At 44.4% G+C, this 22,361-nt stretch overlaps 1 protein-coding gene across 2 annotated transcripts in view; it reads left to right on the top strand.

The window, feature by feature from the left end:
* Ccdc149 (coiled-coil domain containing 149) overlaps window positions 1–22,361 on the top strand; it is a 95,336-nt gene that overhangs the window by 14,126 nt on the left and 58,849 nt on the right. For both annotated transcript variants that reach the window (XM_021163107.2, XM_029477845.1), the window contains exons 2-3: window positions 16,288–16,449; window positions 21,174–21,212. In XM_021163107.2, the coding sequence (XP_021018766.1) occupies window positions 16,288–16,449; window positions 21,174–21,212 (201 nt within the window). The remainder of the gene's footprint in view (window positions 1–16,287; window positions 16,450–21,173; window positions 21,213–22,361) is intronic.

The raw sequence follows: 22,361 nt of genomic DNA, 5'->3' as shown, positions 1-22,361 counted from the left end.
GTTGTGGGCGGTTGGCGAGTGTCAGCAGACCCTGCGCCCCAGCTGCTCAGGTGCTTTTCTGACCGGAAGAGACATCATATTTTTTATAAGGACAACATGATGGTCTGGGTTTTTTTTTTCCCTCCAAGTCTTCTTCTATCCATTTTTATCTCACAGAGCTTCTGACTTTCAAACTATAATTTGTGATCTCTCAGAGGCAGTAAGTAAAATCACCTTTTAATAAGCTCTCGGATGTGTGAGGTTACTATACCTCACTCCCCTCCTCCCCATTTCTTCCCTTTCATTCTTTCCATGCTGGAATTTTACTGTATAGAGATATTGCTAGACAAAGGCAGGCGGAGGCTGTGGGTGGGAAATCATTTGGTTATAAAGAGCAATTTTTATAATGGGATCTGACCTGCTCCTGAGTGGTTACCAGGCTTTCTTCTGCTCTTGACTAGAATTAGCTTGCCCCAGAGGTCATTTACCACCTAGACTTGACTCATCTGTGATGAAGTTCCATAACTTCTTTTTTCTTTTTTTGAAAAATATTCATTTTATTTTCTCTTTTTCATTTGTGGGTACGGGGGTGAGGAGGGTTGGGGACACACACGTGGAGGCTAGATGAGGGTCTCAGATCCCCTGGAGCTGGAGTTACAGATGCTTATGGGGCACCTTCTATGAGTATGGGAGATTGAACTTGGGTCCTCTAGAAAAGCACCAAGTGCTCCTAACTGCTGAGATGTCTCTTTAGTGTCTGTGGTCATCATGTCATCCTGCAAAATATTAACAAGATAATTCCTTACATCTATTTTTCATCAACTGTTATTTAAAGATATTGACTATATTCTACATACTTTCCCAAAAGTCAGGATGCACAATCCCAAAGGGCATTCTTCCTGTAGCCACCTTGATGGTTAGACTGAGCACGCATCACTTTACAGAGAAAGATATGGGAATTCTGAGTGTTTATTCAGTACCTGTTTTGTGGTTACTCAGCAAGAACTGGGAGCAGAGATGTCAACTTCAAATCACATGGTTTCCCATGAAACAAGAGGCTTGTGCTAGAAGCCTTAGGTTCAATGCCCTCTATCCTCACTTTCAGACCTCTGAAAAATATCATTCCTCATATTCGCTTCCATTTCACTTAGGCCTAACCCCAAAAACCTGAGCTAAAAAAGCAAGACTTTGGCTTTTGGCTCAAGATTCCTGCCTCAGCTCCACATAGGCTAGAAATAGCAGCAATCAGGTCAGAAGCCCTGTAGTTGTGACTATATCCTAAAGGTGGCATCAAAACGCCTTCTCTACTGGTATGGGCTGGAGACAGGTATACCAGTTGACCCAATGATACTTAGGGTTTATGTCTCCACCTTGGGCTTGCCTCTTCTTCCTGGTCAGGCAGGGTGTCCCCAGGCAATAGGGAAGGCTTAGCATGATGGCCTAGATTTTTGAATGAGGAAGAAACTGAAAAGAAAAGTGAGCAGCTAAAGCTATTATATAGGCATACTAAATAGTATAGGTAATAATGGATTTTAACTTTAATATTTAGTAATTTAAATTTTCTGTATATTTCACATTTAGCAAATATGGATATGTTTAAGAAGTAGGGAGCAAAAATCTTTAATTTACCTAGACTTGACTGGTGTTAATATATGTGTGATCTCTCATTTCTTATGTTGTCATTTCTACAAAATGAGTCAGTAGTGTATGCCATCTTATTTTTGTATCTATGTGAAACCTAACCTGCAGGCAGTGAAAGCACAAATTTTAGGTGGCCAGATGAATGCAGTTTTACATGTGCATGCGTCCATGTGTTAACCACTCTGTTTGGCAGCATGAACCTAGGAGAGAGAGGCCTAAAAAGTGAGGCAGACTAAAGTCTCATGCAATATGCAACTTTATTCAGAGCATCAGTTAGTTTATATGCCAAGGGTTATTTAGAGTCACCTGAGTAAAGTGTGCAGTCACAAGAATAAGCTGGGTGTGGCAAACACGTTTTTTCCACAGAGCAACCCCACTGATATTCTAGCACAATAACCACATGCTGGTGTTTATAGGGCAGCGAGTTCCAGGATACTTGCGCCTCCCAATTTTTCACCTTTTCTTAGAAAATTCTAGAAGAGGGGGTTAGAATGATGGCTCAGAGGTTAAGGGTGCCTGCTGCTCTTCCAGAGGATCTGGGTTCAGTTTTCAGTACACATATGGTAGCTCACAACAACCTATAACTCCAGTTCTAAGGAATTCAAAGCCCTCTTCTAGCCCCCATGAGCACCAGGAACCCAAGGGGTACACAGACATACAAGGAAGCTAACCACTCTTACATATAGAATAAGTGTACAAAACCAAACAAACAAGAATGCCTTTTAAAACATAAAAGAGAAATCTCTGAGAGAGAAGAGGCATCCATGGTGATCCATGCCCCGCCCATGTGCTGTCACTCATGCAGTCCTGAGTGAAAGCTGCAGATGCTGTCAGCCTGTGACTTATCCACCACTGTCAATCACTGAGGGCCAAGACGGGAATGTGTGTGTAATGCAGGAGCTGGGATTTGAACCCCAGGCTTTTCCAACTCTGTCTAGCCTCAGGAAATGTGTGAATAAATACACCAATGAAAATGAGATGTCCTGGTCCCCACACTGGGACTCAGTGGGAGAGGATGTACCTAGTCCTGCAGTGACTTGATGTGCCAGGGTGGATTGATACTCCTGGGGGTGGGGGAGAAGGACTCCCCCTTCTCAGAGGAGAAGGGGATGAATGAGGGGCTGTGCAGGGGGAGGGGACCAGGAGAAAGGGTGGCTGTGATCAGGGGGTAATCTGATTACATAAATTAATTAATGAAAAGTAAAAGATGAGGGAGTGAGCCAGGTAGTCTACTATATTGAGTCCTTAAGTTTAGAAAATATACTTTTACTTTATTTCATTTTTATTTATGTGTATGTTTGGCTAGCTGTCTCTATCTATGCCTCTTGTGTTTGCAGAAATGCCAGAAATAGAATGTCAGAGCCCCTGGAGTCGGAGTTGCAGCTGGTTTGGAGTTGCCCAGTGTGGGTGCTGGGAACTAAACATGGCTCTCCTGGAAGAGCTGCAAGCACTTGGAACTGCTGAGCCATCTCATCACCCTCTGCCTTATGGTAGCAGAAGGGAAGTGATCTTGCATTTAAACTCTGTTAATAACTCACTAGAATACTCACATACTTTGGTGTCATGGACAGCCAATGTCAGCTGTCAGCGGAGACATAGAGTTTTAGGGGGAACTCAATTCCTCACTTGACACGCCCACCCAGGCCAATGTCAGTCACCTGTGCACACTGCTGCACTGCATAAGTCAGGAAGGCATTGCTGCCTTCCTCCCTCAAGTGCAATCTGCACTGGTGTGGTGGCTTGCAGGCTGTCTATTCGATGGACCAACGTGCGGCAGGAAGGAGGAGTTACATGAAGAGAAAAGTGTCACCCCCTTTAACATGTTTTCCTCGGAAATTCCAGAGAACAATTCTGCTTCTATTGTGTTGTCTGCTACATTGTACACTTATGGGACAATCACAATAGCTAGTTCATAGGTCCTCACATGAGTGTCCAGGAGCATAGCACCTAGAACCCTGTCTATCATGGCTGTAATAGTTGTAGGTCAAGCACTCATTTCAAACAGTCTTTGTACCTTACCACAGTCAACCGGTTCTGATGGTTCTTCACTGGTCCTGAGGAGAGGGGCTGCAGTACTGGCTCAGCTGTTAAGAGCACTTACTGCTCTTCCGGAGGACCACACCCACACTGGTGGCTTACAGCAGTCTGTAACTTCAGCTCCTGAGGACCCATCCTCTTCTGGCCTCTGAGGGCACTTGCACACACACACACACACGCACGTAGAAACACACAGACACTTACACATAAACGCAAGTTAAACGGAAACACATCTCTTGAAAGAGGAGGAGGGGGAGGAGGAAGGAAAAAGAGGGCCACCTCTTAGTAAATGGTCAGATGTCCGATACCAGGCTAAGCAGCAGTTTGTATAATCTCATTTAATCTCTAACAGTCCTATGCAATCATGGTCTCCATTTTATAGATGGAAGACCTTAGGATCAGCAAGAGATGCATTTCCTTGCTGAGATCATTCGGCTAAGGTTGAAGGGTCGGGATTAGTCTCCAGGGGCATATGACTCTCACTCTCAAGTCTAGGGCCTTACTTGCTATTATTTACCACTGCTGTGTCCGTTGAGGTCTTTCCACCTGTGCATTTCATCTCCTTTAGATATGGCCAGTCTGGTCACTGGATCAGCAGTCTATTTGATATCCTGATGATGTTGAATCTCTCTACTAATAGAGAAATGTGTCAATCTTGATGTGACCTGCCTCAATGACATCCCAACGCTGTGTCAGGAATGCTTTCGGCAAGTGTCAGGTCTTCAGACTATACGTGCGGCATTGTCGTCTAAATGCTATTTTGGTTAATGGCAGTGACCGAGGTGGTGATGGTGGGGGATAAACAGACTGTGGTGGAAACAAAATTGTGCCTAGTATTGGTTTGAGTTCCACTGGTGATTTGTTGCCAGTGAGCATTTTCCATCTTCCTGAAAAGCCATAGTCTTGGGCCGCCCACAGGGACCCTTTGTTAACATAAGGAATCCGTATGCATGGTAGGCAGCCACAGAAATAGATGGACTCCCCTGTAATAGGTCTTTATACTTCAGCTTGTCCTCCGAAAACTCCCATGGTTTGAATCCCCACCCTGAGTCCCAGAATGAGTCTCCACCTGAATTTTTGCTGTGGGCTGGTTCTGAACTGACAGCTCTTGTTGAGGAAAATTTCTCCCTAATCAGTCATGCCTGGAGATAGTGGAAAGAAAATAAGCACTGTGAAGATGAGGGGCGAGAGCAAATTAGCAATGCTCTGGAAGAGCTGAGTGTAGCGCAGAGCGAGGGAGCAAACAGCTCCCCGCCTCAGGCTGCCTCGGCTGGGGACACCTTCATCCTGCAGGCGGAAATTCAGGGCCCAAGTGGCCCTTTAGGGATGTCTATGAGGTTCTCATCCAGAGAAAACGACTGTAATGATCACGATTGGTTGGAATCCTGGCAGATGGTGGCAAGAGCTCTACTTACTTGGGTAATTAAAGCGGTAAGGATTTGCATGGTTGATTTGAAGGATCTGGAGGCTGCGGGTGCCCGCATGTAGGGCAGACAGCGATGGAGCACCTCCTTGCTTTAAAGGATATGCACCTGGCACCAGTATGGGCGGATGAGAGCCGGGGGTGGGGGTGGGGCTTCCACACAGGATCTGTCTCCAGTGCTCTGGTCCACTCATGGGACTGTTCAGCCCAGCAGGAGATACAGAAAGGTGGAGTTTGCTGTCAAACCTAAGGAGGGAGACCGTTTCTTTCTTTTGGTGGCTCGGATGCAATTCTCTTGATTACTGTAATAACAGAATGTGTACGTTGGGAGTCGCGGATGTGACTCAGGTGCCAACGCGCCCTTTGCCTGTTTAGCACGTGGAAATCGGCAGCTGGATCCCCAGTACTATCAAAGGAAGATGACTGGTGGTGTTAGAGTTTCAATGCTTTATTTTAGGGGATCTGTTTTGTGGTTGGGACCATCCTGTGAGTGAGATGGGATGGTGTAGCCCAAGAGCCAGGGCCAAGCCTGCATTCAAATCTCACTTTGGCTCCGACAAAGTGTAATGTTTTGCTGGTGTTCTGGCTTCCTAAAAACAAAAACAAAACCAAAAAACAAATAAAAAACACCAACCCTTTGTGCCCCATTCTCTTTCTTTTGTAGAGGGGATGGATGTTGATCAATGATGGATGCATGCAAGGATGCAATGATGGATGCATGTTATTTGTGAGTACCAGCCTCCAGAATGATAAAGACCATATGCATTATGTACAGGAGGGAAAAACTCAAGCACTGTGTTTGGAGAGTAGCTCCGTGTGTGTGTGTGTGTGTGTGTGTGTGTGTGTGTGTGTGTGTGTGTGTGTTGATAGCCATGAAACCCACATGGTTTTCCCCAAACCCCAGAATACAACTTGGCAACAAAAATGATGCCTTCATGGTGGTTCATCCTGGGTTCCTTTTTGTCAACAGCTGCCTAGGAGGCAGAAAGAGTCCTGAAGGGACTGTAGCTCAGCTCTCTCAGGAAGCAGAGACTTCCTTTCTGAAGTAGAAAACATAGCCCTGGGTCCCCTCTGGCTTGTCCTGTTGGGAGCATGTCTGAGAAGTTAGGAGGTGTTAGAGTTTTTAAAGGGGTATTTTAGCCCTGCCAGCAGAAGTGTTAAGGCCTTTTACATCTCTCTCTCTCTCTCTCTGTCTCTATTTATTTATTTATTTGCTAGGCATATAGTTCACCACTGAGCTACACTCTAGCCCTCCAACACTGTCTGGATCTAGTCCTTTTCTATGGCCCAAGCTCTTACTTAGAAGCTGTCTTATTCGGCTTCCCAAGTGCTGGCATTACAGGCACGCACCACCACCAGTGGCCCGGGGTCATTTTTATGATCTCTTTGTCATTCCAGGGGAAGCTGAGCCACTGTAGTTCACCAGCTTTTGAAGTCAGTTTGACTAACACATGTCACACATTCTGCTGTCTTTTTTATGCTGCTCAGCCCTGAAGAGCAGAATTGAATCTTTTTCCTAGGTGGAGATAGCCAGAACATACCGTCTTCCAATCTCTGACTGATGTATAATATAGTATGTAAAGAGATACGTGAGCACATACCTGAGCACAGGCTGCCCTTAAATCCAGAGTGCTCTAGATCCCCACTCAGCAACCTGCATGTGGATGGGAGAGCCTCTGCTGGCTGCCTGAGTGATCGCAGTGCCTGATCTCTGTAATAAACTGGAGCTGTACACCCCACTGGCAGGCGACATCTTGGCCTCAGGCAAGGTCGGAATATCCTTACACTGGTGACAGCAGCATTAGTCTAGGGAAGCGGTGAGTTTGACAAAAATGTGCTATATTCAGCAAAGGAAGAGGGATGTCCTGGTGCACTGTGGCCAGCAGCTGAAGAGAGCAGCCTTCCTCCCTGGTGTCCCTACTCAGCTTTTCCAGGCCCAAAGGAAGCAGGGAGTGGGGGAGCGTGAGTGGAGGCGTGGTGCCTTAGATGGTGGGAGCGAAGAGAAGCAGCAAGAGAAGGGTTGGAACAGATAGGCAGGCACATCTCGTTATTCACCACTCCAGTTAAGCAAGACTGTCGGCGAATTTTACATACCCCCCAGCTACTGCGGTTCACGTTATAAACTCTTCCAATTACCTGAAATCTCACTTAACTTAAATTCCAGCACATCCCCTGCGGGATTCAAATAATCAAAGTTTGCCTGTCGAAAGTAATCCCAAGGAGGGGGAAACGGGATGGCGAGCCTGAAGAAGACGGATCATAAAAAAAGTCATCTTCCAGGATGCCATTAGAATCATTAAGCCACTGACGTAGGAATGCTGGATCATTGTTAGCTAAAAGTTACAGAGGAGAACACCATCATAGTAGAGGGTTCATACTCTGAGAGGTACAGCCATGGAGAATGGGCACAGTGGGAAGGAAAAGCTTGCACATACGGTTTGAGGCGGGAACATGGGAGGCTGGGATTCTGCAGGGAGAGATTTGAGCTAAGTGCAGGACACTGAGGCTGCCCAACATGGTTTTACACTAGATGTCCAATCATATCTTTAAGAAGTTAAGGACACATTTGTGTCTCTTAAGGGAGGGTCACGTGTGCCCATGTGGCAAATCTGCAGGATTAGAATGGGGAAGGGACAGTATGCCCCAAATAAGCAGAAGCACTTGTGTTACATGCTCAAAGTTCAGAGCACCAATCCCATTTCGATGACTGTAGGGATGGATCCTCCCACACTCTCTCCACACATACACTCTTGCTTGTAGAACTGTACATGTCCCCCTGGAACATAAAAAAATCTTCATGACTGAGTGGCCTTTTGACCTTGCAATAAATATGATGTTGTCATCTACAAAGCTCACCTTTCAGAACTGAACAATTGTGTTACAAGCAAAAAATAAAATATAAAATAAAAATCACAAAACATTCCCATAAAATCATAAGTTTATGATTTTGTACTGGGCAACATTCATAGTCACGTTTGGCTGCATGTGGCCTGTGAGTCGTGGGTTGGACATGCCTGGTAGAGACTTAGGCAGAATATCAAATTGATGGCTGTATTACTAAAATATGTAAACTAACACTAAATGCATAGATCTATATATCAATGTGTGTGCACATTGACTTACTGGGGACCAGAGTTACATCTCTGTAAGTTATATCTCACTTAGTATGTTCTGAACTAGAGGCTGTGCTTGCCTTCTGGGATGCAGTATTGTATGTGGAAGGCCTGGTTGAACTGCAGTAGCTGGGGGTGGGGGTGGGGCGGAATGTAAAATTCCCTGACAGTTTTGCTTAACTGGAGTGGTGAATAACGAGATGTACCTGCATATCAGTTTCAAAGACATAGAGTAGGGAAGTGGGCAGGCATTGTGTCACAGGGTGCATATGTGTGACATACACATACATGCATGTGCACGCACGCACGCATACACGCATACGTGCACGTGTGCACACACACTTTTCTCTCTTATTGAGGCGCATTCAGAATGCTGTACAGCCAACCAGGAGCCACTCTTCCTCTACTTGGGGCTTAAGAGGCTTTCAGATCAGGATGCCTTCCCCAGCACTGGATAAACTTAGAAAAGTGTGTGTGTGTGTGTGTGTGTTTTGGGTGGGGGTGGGTAATAGCAGGAGGCTTGGATGGGAATAAGGAAAGCAGTTGAAAGAGCAGCTGCAGTCAAGTCAGAAGCAGACTATGGCCAAATACTGAGGGGCTGTGGTTTGACAGTTGCTTAAGCATTTAGAAGGGCTTTGGGGAATGGTAGGAGAGCCATCAAGATGCTCTGTGGGTAAAGGTGCCATGAAGCCTGAGGATCTGATGTAGATCCCTGGGTCCCACGTGGTGGAAGGAGAAGGATCTAGGATTGAACTAGGCAGGTTGGGAATGCAGAAGAGGCTATGGTACGAGTCTGCCCAGACAGCATAGGGCAGAGGCAAGCAGTGGTTTCAGAACAAAGAGGTGGTTTAATTGGAGTTGAAGAAGGTGTGTTGATTATTGAGTGCTGTGTACTGGGTGCTTCTAGTTGGGTAGGAAGGAGGGGTTACTGAAGGGGTTGGGGGCAGGGGAGAAAGAGGGCACTAACAACAGAATGGAAGGTAGAGGGTACCCGAGTGTTGCCAGCTTTCTATCGCTGTCGTAAATACCTGAGAGAATTATGAAGAGAAAGGGTTTTCTTGGCATTTTGAAGACTTACGTCTGTGGGCAGTTGGCCCCATCGCTTTTGAGCTTTAGGACGAGGCGGTCCATGATGGTAAGGAGTGTGTGTTGGAACGGAGCTACATACCTCATGGCCAGGACTCAAAAGAGAGAGGACAGAGTCTTGTCCCCTATGATCCCCCTTCAAACATCATGCTCCCATGACTCAAGACCTCTCTTAAAGAGGCCCTGCCTCTTAAAGGATCCACCGCCTGCTAATATTGCTATACTAGGAAGAAAGCCTTCGGCCCTTGAGGGATATTTAATATCCAGCTACAGGTCTAGGTGAGAAAGTACCTCTAAGCAGAGTGAGTTTGCAGATAACAAACTTCTGGACTGTTCCTGCTCATGACCCTTAGCTATGTGTGCTATTCTCTCTCTGGGATGCCTTCTTAGGGTAGCAGGTATGCCCTTGCACAGCAGAGGAAAGCCAGCTTGATTTCTTCACTAAAAATCACTAAGGACCAGGAGTCCCTATTCAGTAGAAAGGGTCACTTGGCAGACATACTCCCCTGACACTGAGCTACCTCCTCTCTCGGCAGCAGTTAGCCAGTTGTAAAGCTGTCTAAATCCTAATGTAGTATGTCAGATAGTCGTTTAATTATTATGGTCTTCCTTGTAGCAATTATGATTTGCTTTATTGCAGATAACAGGAAATGGGTAGATAAAAGGCGCTCAACGGCCCAAACTGTGGGATTGGGTTCTTAAGGTGATGAGTACCGGGCTACCTTCACTTGTGGGTGGGAATTAACATCACACATGAGTTACAAGCTCAGCTTCAAAAAAGTAATTGAAATGCAATTCACAAGAAATCTATTTTTGAGTGGATAATAAAAATATTTCACGATATCTAGTATACATGCCAGAAACAGGGCATATTTTATGGAGTTCATTCCATGTACATTTCCTGAATTGCCTGGACTACTTGGTGTGTGGCATTTTCCTTTTTTCCAGCTGGTAGGCATGGGACTACCTGCAGCTGTGGGAGTCCTGACAGTTCACAACTGTCATCGGGGGACACGTGCTTCTGCCCCCGATCGACAGCAGCTCAAGAGTCAATGGCAACAAAAGGGATTGTTAGCAAATACCCGCCATTTATTTTTCAAACTCTCTTCATGAGCCACACAAGAAGGTTCCAGAACCTTTGCAAGGTTTGGAAAGAGTAAGTAAAATGGATCCTCCGAGTTGGCCATTTTCTCAATTCCCAGCACTCATTTCTATTTCTCATAGCTCCTTTACTTCAAGATAATGGTCACTGACCTATCTGTCGACCACAGGACTGTAGACAAAGGCCCTGAAAGTATCACCGAACCACAAAGATTGAAACAATGGAACTCAGCTCATCTCTTTGGCAGTTTCCAACCTAAGTTCTGCTGCAGTGGTATCTGGCAGTGGGTGTTCTGGGCCTTGCCCTTAGTGTCTGCAGATCTCTCCCTCTTCCTCTCCCCCTAGTCTAAGTCTCTCCACTAGTCAAGTCTGTAGAGCCAATACTCTTCTGGTATATTCCTATGTCAGAATGCTCACTCTTGCTTCCCACCAAAGCATCCTGATTTCTGTGTGCAGATAACAGTGCAATTCTGCTGCCTCCTGCCTTTGAGATCATTAGATAACTGACCTCTTTGGACTCCAAGTCCTCATCTCTGGAAAAGGGGCTAATCTCACTGTCTGTTAGAGAGACCCATCATAGAGAACAAGTAGGGTCCTTCTAATATGGCACTCGTCACAGAATGTAAGACAGTGAGCTCACCACAGTGGTGGCTGCTGATACTATTACAATCAGATAAAGTCCTTATTACCTCTAGCATTGCTAGACACATGGCAAACATTAAAAACAAAAACAAAACAAAAAATAAACAGACAAACAAAAAAACCAAACAATGCATTTGTTCCTCTTTTTTTCTTGAAAATAACTTGAATCCCTCCTTTGCTGAAATCCGAAAGAAAGTGAAAAACCCACTGTCCCTATCCCGGCTGGGAACTTGGCTAACAGAGTTATTACTTTACCGAAGATCAACAGTGAAGGAATAAGAGAATAAAGGTGTATTCCTTGGCTTCATCCACGTGGCCAGAGAGTGGAGTTTGTCCTGCTCACAGCCTTTGCAGTGTGGTGGAGCAGTCACATGACTCACGGACCCACTAATATGATCCTCCATCTCAGATTCTGTGGCTGAAGCTAAATTGATGTGTGTCTTGTGTCTGGGGGTCTGGGGAGTGCCCTGGCTAACCATATTCTCTTAGACGAGATGAGGACAGGCCACGTTAAGAAATGGCAGAGCCAGTGTGTTTTCCAGAGGCCTGCTGGGGCAGCTCACACTGCAGAGAGCAATGACGTTAATGTCCTAAGCCCCAGTGCCTTTTCCTCCCATTGTGGGATGCATGGCAAATTGTGCCCATGCTGATGTGACTTACCACCTCTGATGGTGGGATAACATTTTTCCCCATGAGAAGACTCTTCCCCTAGTTAGAGACCCTGGGCTCCTCACTCCTGGGAGTAGAGAGTCTGAACTGCTCAGCCAAATGTGCACTCCTTAGGCCTCATTTATCTCTCCATCTTCACCCCAAACACTATCCCTTGCCAGCCCCTTCCAGGGCACTCATCGTTCAACCCCAGATAGGAAGCCCCCATACCTTTACTCTTCTACCGTGAGTTCTGTGTGCTTCCTGTTGCCTATCACAGTATCCTCCACCCTGAGGCAGGAATGTGTGCCCCTCTCCTGGACCCACAGGCTCCATGTCACGTGTCACTCCCTCCTCCAGTGAGCTCCTTTACTTCCAAGCTTTCTCCACTTGTCTCAGCCTGGGTGATCTGAGTGGAAGTCATGGCAATTACAACTAATACGTTAGATGTCTTACAAATGCTAGCTTTTTACACTCTCATCCCAACCCTGTGAAGACCCGTCTCATCTGCATTTGATAAACAGGGAGGCTTAGAGTACAGAGTGGTTAACTGTCTGACCATATAGCTAGGAAGTAGCAAAGCTAAAACATGAGCTCTGGCATGCTGGCCCCTCTGTCAGGATTTCCACCATGACTGCATCCTGCATTGTCCCTTAGTGGGAAGTTTCTATCCCCCACTAGTAATGGCCAGGGCACAGTAGTGACTAGTCGTGAGTATTCTCACATGATTTATCACAATCATCACTATCTGTGATCATAACAAGACTCTCAGGAATTATTCTGAATTCATATTTTTCCTTACTTGCCAAGAACTTGAAGTCATTTGGTGGCCAGAAAGAGTCCTGTACTTTGAGTGAGACAAATTCACAGAATACACCCTAGCTTTAACTAGTCATTAGGCTGAGCCTCAGATTCTATATTTGTACAACAAGGAGCCTACTCTAGGAGATGCCTAAAGTCTGTCCTCAAAAGAGTCAGGGACCCTGTAACATGGGAGCAGTACTGCATATGCCACAAAATCTGAAGAAGCTCCAGATAACATGTGAAGGTTCCCTCTTCATCCATGTGAGTAATGTCTATGTACATACATTCTCATCTTCCCATTCTATATGTGTTATGTATGTGCACATAATAGAACAAAGGAGAAACATCAATACATTATCTCAATACAGTATTCTACTTTATACATGTGTATGTACATACACACTTCTAAATGCATGTATTGAATATCTGCTGTGTACCATGCATTTGTTTTACAGCACTGGAAATCTGGAATAAATAAGATGAAGTTTCTGACGTCACAGGGGAGATGCTGAAAAGTCGCCAGTCTTTAAGACCAATACAGAAGGGACAGGAAGATCAGACAAGGCGACTGGCTTAGTTTCTCTTCTGTTGCTGCAATAAAGTGCTCAGACAAAAGCAACTTAGGGGAGAAAGGGCCAATTTTAGCTTGCAGTTCAAGGCATAGTCCATCATAGCGGGGAAATCAAGGCAGCAGGAGCTTGCCGCTCACTTTGTATCTACAGTCAGGAAAAGAGAACAATGAATGCTTGCCCATTTCTATTAGGTCTCCACTTTCCACGCAGAGGCACCAGAATCCCCTGGGTCTTCCCATATCAATTAAACCTGTACACCTTAGAACCACCGACATTTTGTTTCTGGATCTTCAGTGCTACCTGTGGATGCAAATGCTAAGACAAATCTTCACTCTGTTAGCTCTGTGCTCAGATCAACTTTGGGCTGCTTTATAAGTGAGACTTCAGCCTAAGGATTATCCTGCTGATAAAAACAAATAACATGAGCTAAAGTTCTTGGCAACCAGTTCTCTAGACTAGAGTGAGCATAAGAAAGGACAGGCAGCTGAGTGGTCACTTTCTAGGCCCAACCTTTTCTTAGTGTGGCTTCACTTTCTGTACAGACTGCCTCTGCTTTCTCTAAGTACATATATTATATATTACATATAAATCTCCATATTATAATTAATGTATTAGTGATAAATAATTATAATTAATATAATTATTATAAAATAGATACTATACTATAGTGTATACAATATATATGGCATATAGTCATATATTAGAAATATTATAAAATATATTTATTTTGTAATGTAATTCCATCTACCCCCAACTCCTCTGTCACCTGCCCCCCAGACTCTCTCCAACATGTCCTCTTCTCACCTTTAGGTCTTCATGTTCATTTTCTTTTTTGTAAACCATTGAGTCCAGTTAGTGTTGCCTGCTGGAACGTTGATGGATCTTGTTGGTCAGAGCTCATGCAGAAAACCTTCACAGGGGGGAGTTCACAATGTGGTGGCCACCTCAGCACTTACAATGCTCCCCCCCATCACCCAGCTCCTCCTGCCCCTCTTCTGTGATGTCCTCTGAGCCTAGCGCTTAGTGATGGAGTTTATAACTGTCATCTCTCCTGTGTGCTAAGGGGCAAACTGTAGATCTCTGCTTCTCAAACTCTGAGCCACTGTGGCTTATCAAGGCTTCCGTGTCTGGTGTCTCCCAGGTTCCATAGAGCCTGACGCTGGAGTTTTCTACTGCCTTTCATCTCCTCTAAGCTGGACCATGCCTTGGGAGAGAAATGCCATTTGTTTTGGATCATTCAAGGGCAGGGAACCTGAATTCCTGTGTTCCCAGTTGAAGGTTAGCCTTTAGGGTCCTCTTCAGGTGTTTTATACAAACTAACTTAGTGAATATCTTGACACAATTGAGATTTTCTTCCCCACTGGACATCTTCGGGTCCTCAGGTATGAATCCCATAAATGCAGTCTTACTGCCATCCACACCCAAAGCCCCGGTGATGGGGACTGCTGACTGTGGGGAAAGACGAGAGGAGGGCGGATGGGTTAAGTGGTGTGTAATGATGCTTTCCCCTGTGAAATCTCAATGCCTCCCTCAGGAGACGGCCGCTCAGTGCTTTAAGCCACTCACCTCTGGTATTTACTTGTGGGGGACTTGACTCTCAAGAAATCACTGTGGCAACAGAACCATTTTGCCATCTTGCAGACAATGTCAGTCTCAAAATCCAGAGTGTTTTAAGGCAGGATTCCAATCTTGTTACTGTGGGGAATAGAATTCCACCGAGGCGAAGTGTCCTCGCTCACAACGCAAATCTGCCTCAGAACGGCTTTTCTTCCCTCTTTGTTTTTGAAACTAAGCAATTACTTTTCTTTTTTGGAAAAAAAAATGTGCTAATGTGCAAGACTCCCCCCCCCCCTTCATTTATTTGAAATTGAACGTAACAAAGTCAGTTCTGAGCAAGCACTATATATGAGTAATGCTTTTTGTCTATAAAGAGCATTGGCTCAAACGGTATGGGAGAGTCGGTTCTCGCTCTGCTTTGTGTGAACGTCCACAATGACAAAGCGCCCGTGTCAGGGTGTATAATGAAACTATAAATTGTTTTCATGAATGCTCTGAATTTGGTCTTTTATGGGGAAAATTCAAAAGGTATTTAGTGCCACATTTCACATACGTGAAGAGCGCTAGGCAGTGTGATGTATCCTGCAAAAGGAGACTCTTCCCCGGGCTTAAACGGGCCACTGCGGTGGGACTGTGGCGGAGCTTCATTCCTGGGGCGGGGCAGGAGGGAGACGTAGAGACTCAGAGATACCATTGCTTGAAGGTGGGAGTCCCAGCCAGGGACCTGGCTGTTCCGGGGAGAATACAGAGTATGGCAAAAATACTTCGCGCCTGGAATTGGTCTTTGGTGATGGATGGGTGTCTGTGTTTGATCCTAGAAGAGGTTTCACAGATCAGAACAGAGCAGAGGTTTTGCAGTACAGTCAGTGAAGAAATTCTCCAGGGGAAATGGCTGCTGGGTTTCATGGGTGGCAATGATTGAGCGAAGTAATTTATGGTTCCATTAAATGATTTTCACAATATTTGGGGGGCACTTTTGTGATCAATAGCATATGGACCTATCCTCAAAAATTTAGGAAAAAAAAAAAAACCAAAACCAGAAGAGCATAGGAAAAATTTTAAAACTCGAGGAAAAGAAATTACTAAGGAGAGATCATCCCTATCAATATTTATAAATTTTTCATTAAACACCTTTATGTGTATCACTTTGTAAAATTTTATTAAAATTTTATGTGATCTTATCCAGATATAGATGCCATATTAGATAAGTCTGGGATCTAGAGATGTATTTATCCATAGATGTAATTTTAAAATATAGTTCTACTTTATTATTATCATGTATGTGTGTACATGTGTATGGTGTGTGTCTGCCACAGCTTATGTGTAGAAGTCAGAGGATGAAGTTGGGAATTGGTTCGCTCATTGCATTATGGGCTTAGGTGACTCAGGTCACCAAGGTTTTAAGGCAAGTGCTTTAACCTACTGAGGCGTCTTGCTGGCTTACAGTTCTACTTTTGAACTCCCTCGCAAATGAATTATCGTATCTGTCCCAGGTTGTGGAAGCTCATGGACAGGTAAGGTTTGGTTTTGTCTCTCGAGAACCGTGTGCCAGGCAAGCCTAGGGTTTCTCCTTAGTATAGTGTGTGATCCCTAACCATGACTAAGGAGAGAGCGTGGAGCTCGGTGCACGTGGGGGTGTAGGAGCCCGCCTGTCATTTCTAACCAGTGGCCATTTGTTCTGTAGTACCTGGTGTGTAAACGGAAGCTGGAGAGCAAGAAGGAGGCTCTGCTGATCCTCTCCAAGGAGCTGGACACCTGCCAGCAGGAGAGGGACCAGTACAAGCTCATGGCCAATCAGCTGCGAGAACGGCATCAGTCCCTGAAGAAGAAGTATCGAGAGCTGATTGTAAGTGACACTATGGGAGCGTCTGGACATGCTCTCTTAGAAAGTAAGCCTTTCCCGACAAACAGTTTGCCAGTAGCTAAGTCTATGCTTGTAACCCTAGCATTAGGGATGTAGAGGCAGGGGATCAGGACTTCAAGGCCTTCTTTGGCTATGTAGTGGGTAAGAAGCCTAAGAACTTGTCTCAGACATGTGAACAAGCCAAAAAGCATGAAAGAAAGTTAAAAGTAGAAATGCATTTGCCACCTGTTTGTTCTGCATGTATGTACTTCCAGGATGCTGGATCTGGCACCTACGGAGGTGCTCATGACCATGTATGTTTACTGTGGTTCTTTTCTTATTAACTTATTGATATGGACTTTTGCTTTTCTTTTTTTTAATTTTTAATATTTTTTATTATGTCTTTTCCTCAATTACATTTCCAATGCTATCCCAAAAGTCTCCCATACCCCCCCCCACTTCTCTACCCACCCATTCCCAATTTTTTGGCCCTGGCGTTCCCCTGTACTGGGGCATATAAAGTTTGTGTGTCCAATGGGCCTNTCTTTCCAGTGATGGCCGACTAGGCCATCTTTTGATACATATGCAGCTAGAGTCAAGAGCTCNGGGGTACTGGTTAGTTCATAATGTTGTTCCACCTATAGGGTTGCAGATCCCTTTAGCTCCTTGGGTACTTTCTCNAGCNCCTCCATTGGGAGCCCTGTGATCCATCCANTAGCTGACTGTGAGCATCCACTTCTGTGTTTGCTAGGCCCCGGCATAGTCTCACAAGAGACAGCTATATCTGGGTCCTTTCAGCAAAATCTTGCTAGTGTATGCAATGGTGTCAGCGTTTGGAAGCTGATTATGGGGTGGATCCCTGGATATGGCAGTCTCTAGATGGTCCATCCTTTTGTCACAGCTCCAAACTTTGTCTCTGTAACTCCTACCATGGGTGTTTTGTTCCCAATTCTAAGAAGGGACACAGTGTCCACACTTTGATCTCCATTCTTCTTGAGTTTCATGCGTTTAGCAAATTGTATCTTCTATCTTGGGTATCCTAAGTTTTGGGCTAATATCCACTTATCAGTGAGTACATATTGTGTGAGTTCCTTTGTGATTGTGTTACCTCACTCAGGATGATGCCCTCCAGGTCCATCCATTTGCCTAGGAATTTCATAAATTCATTCTTTTTAATAGCTGAGTAGTACTTCATTGTGTAAATGTACCACATTTTCTGTATCCATTCCTCTGTTGGGGGCATCTGGGTTCTTTCCAGCTTCTGGCTATTATAAATAAGGCTGCTATGAACATAGTGGAGCATGTGTCCTTCTTACCTGTTGGGACATCTTCTGGATATATGCCCAGGAGAGGTATTGCTGGATCCTCTGGTAGTACTATGTCCAATTTTCTAAGGAACTGCCAGACTGATTTCCAGAGTGGTTGTACAAGCTTGCAATCCCACCAACAATGAAGGAGTGTTCCTCTTTCTCCACATCCTCGCCAGCATCTGCTGTCACCTGAATTTTTGATCTTAGCCATTCTGACTGGTGTGAGGTGGAATCTCAGGGTTGTTTTGGTTTGCATTTCCCTGATGATTAAGGATGTTGAACATTTTTTTCAGGTGCTTCTCTGCCATTCAGTATTCCTCAGGTGAGAATTCTTTGTTCAGTTCTGAGCCCCATTTTTAATGGGGTTATTTGATTTTCTGGAGTCCACCTTCTTGAGTTCTTTATATATATTGGATATTAGTCCCCTATCTGATATAGGATAGGTAAAGATCCTTTCCCAATCTGTTGGTGGTCTTTTTGTCTTATTGACGGTGTCTTTTGCCTTGCAGAAACTTTTTGCTTTTCATTTTAAAGAATATTCATACCTTAAATCTGCTAATACAGAGGCTGCCAGGTGTGCATGGCGGCGGCCCAACTTAACTGAGTTAATTGTCAATAAAGGAAAAAAACAAACAAACAAACTCAGTTCCTCTTTGCTTTTTTATGTTCCATGAGCTCAGACCCCACAGATGGCTGATGGCAGCCGGGTGATAAGGGTTGAGAGTGTCCATTGTGGCTGCTGTTCTGCTTTGCCACAGCAGAGAGTTCTGCTGGACAGGATGTGACCATGCTGTCTAAACCATGCTTTCTTTATCCCGTGATGGCTTCCTAGGTCCTGTACACAGGCTGAAGTCACCTATATTAGTCAGATTTCTCTAGAGGGACAGAATTTATAGAACGAATATCTATCTATCTATCTATCATCTATCTATCATCTATCTATCTATCATCTATCTATCTATCATCTATCTATCGGGGATTTACTAGAATGGCTTACAGGCTGTGGTCTAGCTAATCCAACCATGGCGGTCTACCAAGGGAAGGTTCAAGAATCCAGTAAATGTTCAGTCCATGAGGCTGGATGTCTCAGCTGATCTTCAGTATGTGTCAGAATCCCAGGGAAGTTTAATCTAATGCCATTAAAGGAATGGACTTGCAGGTGAGAGTGTGAGCAAACAGGCAAAGAGAGCAAGCTCCTTTCATGGCTTTAATATAGGCAGCCAGCAGAAGGTGTGGCCCAGATTAAAGGTGGATCTTCCCACCTCAAAAGAGCTGAATTAAGCTGGGTGGTGGTAGTACAAGTCTTTAATCCCAGCACTTGGGAGCCAGAGATAGGTGGATTTCTGTATATAAGGCCAGCCTGGTTTACAGAGAGAGTTTCAGAACAGCCAGAGCAGCAAAAGGAACATCCTCTTGAAAAACCAATTCAACCAATCAAGCAAACAAATCTGAATTAAAGGTGTATCTTCTTACCTCAAGGATCCAGATCAGAAGTGGATCTTCCTTCTTCAAATAATTTAAAAAAAAAAAAAAAAAAGGTCCCTCATAGTGTGCTTAGCCATTTGGGTTTTAGTTAATTCCAGATGTAGTCAAGTTGACAATCAAGAGTATCCACCACAACACCCCTGAAGCTTTTTGCATAGTCCCCATGGTTAGGGTACATCTGTTACAGTTGTGACCATATTCTGGGTGACTTGAGCTTCTTTTGGGTTTCTTATGGTTTTTGTTTTTTTTTTTTAAGGATGTAAGGTAGACAGAAGTTGAGGAAGCAGTGAGGCCTCTCACCCTGGCTTCCCTTTCCCCTGTTGATGTGAGCCCTCTCCTCTGTCAGCATGCTGTTGTTATGTGTCCCAGGCTGGTCAGGAACGTGATTCATACTGGTCTTCAACTTGGGCTTCTCCTGGGTTCACGTCCCAAGTCCTGGGACTGCAGTTTCTACCAAGTGCAGGCACTATTGTTAATATTTTATCATTTTCCTGGGATCACTGAGCTGTCCTGGAGTAAAAATAAGAATATTCCTAGAATGGAAGTAACCTAGATACCTATATCAGAGTATTTATTTAGTGTGGTGTGGTGGGACACTTCTGAAATCCCAGTACATGGTAGGCTAGAACTGGAGAATGGAGAGTTTGTGGCCAACTTGGGCTACATAGAGAGAGCCTGTCTTATTAAAACTATAATAATAATAATAATAATTTCTTAATTAGCTCTCAGTTAATGGACATTTGTTCTCCTGAGATATTTATGTTCCCAAAGACACAAATGGGAGAAGAATTCAACTTTTCTAAGTCAAAATGCCTAATAGAACTAAAATTTCTCAGTGTTATTTATCTGAGCAAATTGGACTTCCTTTGCTTGATTATTCTGACCATAAATAATATACAGTTGTGCACATATGTGCATATAATGCATGTGTGCCCCTGTGTTTTTATGTGTATGATGTGTGTTTTTTTAAAATTAAATAGGTTGTTTATATCAAATGCTGCCCTTCCTCCCATTCCTCCTATCGCAGAGACATTCACCCCTCCCCCTCCCCTTCTCTGAGTGGGTGGGGCCCCGCTGGATATCCCCCCACCCTGGTGCATCAAGTCTCTGCCAGGGTAGGGGCATCCTCTCTCACTGAAGCTAGACAAGGCAGCCCTGTTTGGGACAGATACCATAGTAAGGCTACAGGTTTAGGGCATGTGTGTTTCTGTATGTGCACATGCGTTGTATGAGTGTGTGTGTTTTTCACATGTACTTGTGTGTTCCTGTGCTTGTGTGGTCACATATGTGGTTATATGTTTTCACATGTGTGGCTGTGTTAATGTGTGTGCATGCTTATGTGAATAAGTGTGTTTGTAGATATGTGTGCATGCACATGTTTGTGCACATGCAACTTGTGTGTGTGTGTGTGTGTGTGCATGTGCACATGTGCAGGTGTGTGCCTGTGTGGATGTGGATATGTATGCATGTGTGTGCATGTGTATGTCTGTATATGTGTGTGTACATGCATGTTTGTGTGTGCACATGTGCATGTATATATACGCATGTGTGTGCATGTGTGTGTATGTATTTATGTCTTTGTGCATGTCAGTCACTATTTCTTTTATTCTATTTCAAAGAACTTTAACCAAGTGAAATACTATTTCAACTTAGGCTCTGCCTTATAGTAATTTGGACCCATCTAGATTTCTCTTTTAGAAACAGCATTTTGGAAAATACATGTTTGGTCTTGACTGGAGCTGATTCTCTGGGGTCCCCTCTTAAGTGGTAGCTATTTCTAAGGAGTTGTTGGGCTTGCTTCCTCACCTTACTAGCTGAATGGCTGATGGGGCTTGGTCTGAATTTAGACTCACAGTTGGTCCAACTGAGGGTTGGGAATCTGGGCGTATGTTTATTCTTAGGAAGTGAAACACGGTCTTTGTTTCCTTGTAGGATGGAGATCCATCACTTCCCCCTGAAAAGAGGAAGCAGGTAAGGGTTCGTCCTGGTATCTGACAACTCTTAGATCTGGTGTGACTGGTCCCTTGACACCGTTTGAAGAGTCGGGAATCCTCAACTGTATGTGTATGGAGTAAACCGCCTTTTTACGTTTTCCTGGAACTTTTCAAGCTGTGGAGGATGTGGTTGTCCAAGGGATCAGGTGAGGCAGAAGGGATCCTGAGCACAGCCCGACAAGGTGTGGGGAGATGCCAGCTGACTGGATTCCCAGACTCTGGGGGATTCCTTTGGGAAGCTGGGATTCGAGGGTTCACAAGTGGCAGCTCCTTACTGCTGGGCAGGAGAACTGCTGTTCTGCAGTTAAGACCTTCCCACTTCAGACTTTTAAACACATCTTCTATCAACACTCTCATGTGGTTTCTTACATTTCTCTGCATGGTAGCCAACCCTGTTCATCGATCAACCCCATTTCTTACTTCCCCAAGTGTACACGGCTATTCCTGAGTTCTGGATTACTCCGCTGACCTTCCTACACAGCCTGCGGCCGTCCTCTGTGACTCTAAATATTTGGCTTTGCCTTGATTTTCATGGCTGATTTTTTTCAGTCCTTTTGCCTCATTTCTGTTTGTTCAATGTTTCCTCTTTGTTCCTGTTTTTCCAAATAGTTAAGCAATGTTTTTATCACACCTTCCTTTGTTTCTCCCACAGAGATCCTATTGAAATTTTTGTGAAAATTGTTTTATTAAATTGATAAAAGTGAACGTCTAAATTGGATAGATGATAAAGAGGGTATCTCAATTTAATTCCTTTTAAAATTCCGTTTTAACTGCTGGTTAATAGTAAATGTATTAAGTAGGTTAATTCCTGGATGAATTTGAACTCACTCTTATGTGTGTGTGAAAGAGTGACCTTTCCCCCAAGACAGCTTTCTTAGACCTTTTAATTTTCAGTTTTTAATGTTGCCTTGTACTATGTGTTAGAGGTTTTTGTATGCTCAGATGGCGGTAATGTTCCTGGTGGTACATTCTGGGATGGCAGGCCTCTTCACTTGAGCAGGACTTCAGAACTGGAGGGTGTAACCCAGAACACAAAAACCAGCTGTTATGGTTACCCTAGCATCCTGTGTTTATAACTGATGGGTGTCAGCAAACACAGTTGATTGTTAATGTACAAGGTATTGAA

This window comes from Mus caroli, chromosome 5 (genome assembly GCF_900094665.2).
Source record: "Mus caroli chromosome 5, CAROLI_EIJ_v1.1, whole genome shotgun sequence".
In the NCBI taxonomy this organism is placed as follows: domain Eukaryota; kingdom Metazoa; phylum Chordata; class Mammalia; order Rodentia; family Muridae; genus Mus; species Mus caroli.
This window is presented reverse-complemented; position numbering and strand designations above follow the sequence as displayed.